Below are 4,635 nucleotides of genomic sequence, written 5' to 3' on the forward strand. Positions count from 1 at the left end.
ACAAAAACTATGTCACAGGACGTCCTGTCGACGTGCGCCCAGCTTTCCAACGTGCTGAGCTGCGAGGCCGTGGACGATCCGGAGTGGACGCACTTCGATTTCGTCTGGGCGAAACAGGTGCCCGAACTCGTCTACAGCCAAGCCATCGCCAGGATGAAGGCGGCCGAGTCGTCAGCGTAACCGTCCGCCCTTGAATGGATGCAGAATTTTCATATGTGCTACTGTCCGGTCCTGCGGAGGAACCTTTCACTGTTAAAAGCTTCCGGTGATTTTCACTTTAAGCTACGGTAACCCCCTGCAGCACCGTAGCCTACGGTGAATATCACCGTAAGCTACGATGAATAGCACCGTAAGATACGGTGCTGCAGGGGGTCACCGTAGCTTACAGTTAAAATCACAGTAAGGTTTTAACAGTGTTTGTTAACTCAGCAATAAATTAAGGCCATACGAGCACAGGCGTGCGTCCAGACCCTGCGGTTGCCCAACCAACAAGCAGCGCTCAGGGCAGGCTGCAAAAGTACGTTTATACGCGTTTGCGTAAAACTTACAGCATTATTCGGCTTATTACACGTTATGGCTCCACCACCGGCATTACATCGTTTTAGCCGGCGTAATTACGCTTTCATTGCATTTGTGTCGGTATACACCGTTAGGTCATTATTACAAGTCAGCGGGAGCGAATGTTTACGCGAGTACGAGTGGCCACCCCTCCTCCCCTCCGCTCTCCTCCCTTCCCCTCCCTCCCCTCCTCGCCGAGCCGAGCGCACAGGCAGACTGGTGGGCGGGCGGACCCCTGGTGGGTAGGCAACTGCCCGCGCCGTGGCGCACGCCTGTGCCCGTGCGGCCTACCCACCGGGCGCTTCAGGCCCACCGCCGGCCGCGCTCTCTCCGAGCAATCTCGTGGCTTGTGTCGGGCTGGCTGGGCCCGAGGAGCCGATCTGCGCGTCCAGCGCTACGCGCTCTCCCTCTCTCTCTCTCTCTGTCTCTTTGTCATGCGCTAGTTTATAGCTTTTCTTTTCACACGATTAAGACGAGTCCTGCTAAAAGAAAACAGGAATGTTGTAGGGAAGAGATTTATTTTTAAAGACAAATACGGTCTACATACCAGGTGTCTGATTCACGCCGCGCACTTCCGTAGTTAAACTGTACCGTATTCTCGGGTGAGAGTGGGTTTGTCGCATGCAGCACACGGGGTAAAGTCACCGGGGCAATGCAATGAGTAAATCCTGAAGTATTCAAAACATCGCATTAATTTTTTCATAGTGCGCCCTGCCCCTTTGTTTCCCTCCCCCGCCTCCACCCCCTCCACTAGGTCCCGCGCCGCCTACCTTTCGGCCTGCTCCGCCTGCTCACCGCCTCCCGCTAATCCAATCACATACTAATGGCGTTAGTGACACAGAGCTCCCCTCCGCCCCCTCCCCCTCACCCACGACTCTTCTGCCCATCTCTGCTGCCGTCCCACTCTGGGCCAGTCAAAACGCTCGCTTTATGTGCTTTACGTATTTTTGTGTTGTCATATCTCTTTCTCTCTCTGTCTCTCTGTCTCTCTGTCTCTCTGTCTGTCTCTCTTTCTCTCTCTCTCTCTCGCTCTCTCTCGCTCCCTCTCTCGCTCTCTCTCCGCGGGGCTGCCGCAACGGTACGGCGCGCCTCCTCGCGGAAGGAAATCAATCTTCGCCCCGCCCCCTCTTCCCTCTCCCCCCCCCCTCTCTCCCCCCCCCCCCCCCCCCCCCCACCGCTTCCGGAACCATCCCGCGGGCCCGGGGCCCAGCCCAGCGCGCGGCAGCCAGCGAGGCACGCTCCCACCGTTCGTCACAACTGCTCCTCTTCACCCCCCTCCGCCTCCGCGCCCGGGCCCGGGAGGGAGGACTACGCTCCGTACTCTCTTTTCTCCTCGCGCCGGACGCAAACGAGCATGTGCGCTGTGCGCGCTCGGTATCTCTCGTTGCTCGCTCTCTACTCCACTCCATTCCCCCCCCCCTCCTTCTCCACCATTTCTATCGCTCCATCTTGCAGACACTCACCCAATCACAACGAAAACGCGAAAATAATATGGACCTAGAGATGAAAAACACACTCTCATCGCTGTAGCCACATTGCAAAAAAAGGGTCATTTCTTTTTGAAGTACCGTATTTTTGCCTTCTTTTAGAGACTTCTAATTTGCTCTCATTTCAGTGCAAAAAAAATGTGGTCTCCATTGAATACGTCAACTTTTATGCCATTTTAAAGGTCTAACTTTGACATTACTTATGAGAAGCCCAAATTTTGGCTAGCAAAGAGGCTAAAAATATTCAACCGCTAATGTTATATCAAGTTAAGCCAAGCCGGACACGCAAGCCTAAAGCCCCAAAGAGGGGGAAGGCTCGCGGATACCAGTAACCCCTTCCAAGCCTTCCACACTCCGAAAAATTCGTCGCATCGGGCTTGAGTTTCGGCTTGAGCTTGGGCTTGCGCGTTCGGCTTAACTTGTTATAACATGAAATTATAGGCCAAAATGTTTTGTTAAAAAATAAATCCAATTTTGGCGAACAAGGTGACCATTTGGAGTGAAGTCACGTACCGAGTGTATCTTCGAATGAGCTCATGTGTTGCAGGTTAGCCCAAACACGTTCCTCTTTCGTAAGGCACCATGTCCCTTGCAGCCCTAGCGAGTACGCCATCTCGCAGCACTGGAGCTCATTCAAAGATACACATACTTTGTACAAAAATAGCGGTCAAAATTACAATTAAAAATACCCCTTTCTTCCGAGTTTGAATTATGTTGTTTTTGTTGTGTTTTCGGTAATCATATGGTGCAATGCCTGGCTGCCGCTTTCGAGCCACCCGTCCCACTCGCTCCACACCACCCCGCCTGACCCGTAAACAACACAGTCCAGCACGCATAAACACAACACGCGCCGGTAAGCGCGCGCGCACATGCACACGCACACACACACACTCACTCACACAAAACGCCGATAGAAGTAAAAGAAAGCCGGTGAAAAGAACACAAACCACATCAGGTTGTAGTTTCAGAACATTTATCTCTGTCTTTGTGGGCGCGGCCCGGTATCTCTAGGAAAACTACCTCTGATCGTGTTTAGAAAAAAAGTGTATTTTAAAAACAATTCACCTCTGGGGTGCGAGTGCCTCGCACTCACCTCGAGGAGAATTGCCTCTAACGAGAATCACATCTTTGCGACCGGCAAATCCGAGGGCAAATCACAAGGCAGCACCCTAGCTCCTCGCCCGGTGTCTGATAGGTCACTGACTCTGTGGCGTCGTATAGCCGCGCCGGTAGAGAGTCGACTCCGTGAGTTACAAGACAGGGGATCGAATTTCCGCTGCTAACCAGGGTTGGGAACGTTACTTTTAAAAAGTAACGGATAACGTTGACGTTGATCGGGGCCAAAAGTAACGCGTTTCGTTTACGTTACCGGTTCTGATCAACGTAACGCGTTATCGTTAACCACAACGAGTTAACGGCGTTAACGTTAAATTTATTTCAAGGATCCCCTCGTGCTAGACTAATTATTACCTGAAAATGCCCGTTTTTTATCATAATCATCATCAACCCGTTACTCCCTTCCCTAAATTTCTTGTTCACTTCAAGTTATTACATCTTAAAATTAATTTGTCGAGGCGTAGAACGTGTCTTTTTTCCATTGACACCCTTTGCAGCAGCACTTTTTAGACGAAAAATTAACGATAACGCCGTTCCGTCGTTAAGGACAAAAAGTAACGCGTTTACGATATCGTTACAGGCACCCAAAATTTTATCGAGTTAACGATAACGTTAATTAACGTTAACGAAAACGCTGTAACGTCGTTAATCGTTAAAGTAACGTTCCCAACCCTGCTGCTAACTCACCTACTCGCCAAAAGTCACGAGAACTCGCCCCAACTCACGTTTACTCACTGGTTCGACAACTCACTGCGCACAATTCTTTGGAGTAGGGGACCCCTCTTACTCACCAACTATTGGCACCTACTCGCCAATACTCGCGCAAACTCGTCAGATTTCCCTGACCTCACCCAATTGCAGTGGGGAACCTCACTCTCACTGGGTGAGGACCGCAATTTATGACTCAAATTGAATGAGAGTCAGATACCTCGCTCTCAGGAGAGCTGTTTTGGAGTCACTGATCCCGCTCTCCTGAGAGAAAGATGTCTGACCCTAGCATTTTCAGTGATTCACCCTTCTCCAACAGTATGAAGAAGTTTTTCGCTCCCCTACATCAGTCTGGACCAATTGGCTCACCTGCAGACGTGCCACTTGGATTTCCAGTCTACTACATTTCACGTTGTCTGAATGCCTAAAATTCTTTACCTACAATTAAAAATAACGAACTCCTCATCATTGTATTTGCTGAGAGGATGTTATTGGAGTGATGGTCAGTTGGATGTATGATGTTTACGAACCAGAATTGGTGCGCCAGATATCAACCAAGGCTGACTTGCCAAGGCAATGACCACGGCTATGTCGCAGTCAAGTAAGAATGCGCGCGCGGGGCGGCCCTGTGTGTAGTATAATGGTGTGGGGATGTTCCTGACTGTGACAGTCACATAAGTGGCGAAAGCACGGAACTGCAGCCCCCAAAAGTCCCACGCCAGTGGCTGATAAACACGCCCGGGTCTCCTTCTCCTCCAACCCCCCC

General features: G+C 51.0%; 2 protein-coding genes across 3 annotated transcripts in view; one reads left to right on the forward strand and one right to left on the reverse strand.

The window, feature by feature from the left end:
* The window catches only part of LOC113211931 (lipase 3), a 3,839-nt gene extending 3,388 nt beyond the window's left edge, over positions 1 to 451 (forward strand). For both annotated transcript variants that reach the window (XM_026430475.2, XM_026430473.2), the window contains exon 9: positions 19 to 451. In XM_026430475.2, the coding sequence (XP_026286260.1) occupies positions 19 to 180 (162 nt within the window). In that variant the 3' untranslated portion in view covers positions 181 to 451. The remainder of the gene's footprint in view (positions 1 to 18) is intronic.
* Positions 1 to 4,635, reverse strand: part of LOC127749067 (uncharacterized) — a 22,625-nt gene that overhangs the window by 15,944 nt on the left and 2,046 nt on the right. The gene's annotated exons all lie outside the window — the stretch shown is intronic.

Source organism: Frankliniella occidentalis, unplaced genomic scaffold (assembly GCF_000697945.3).
Source record: "Frankliniella occidentalis isolate FOCC.00 unplaced genomic scaffold, Focc_3.1 Scaffold28, whole genome shotgun sequence".
Lineage (NCBI taxonomy): Eukaryota > Metazoa > Arthropoda > Insecta > Thysanoptera > Thripidae > Frankliniella > Frankliniella occidentalis.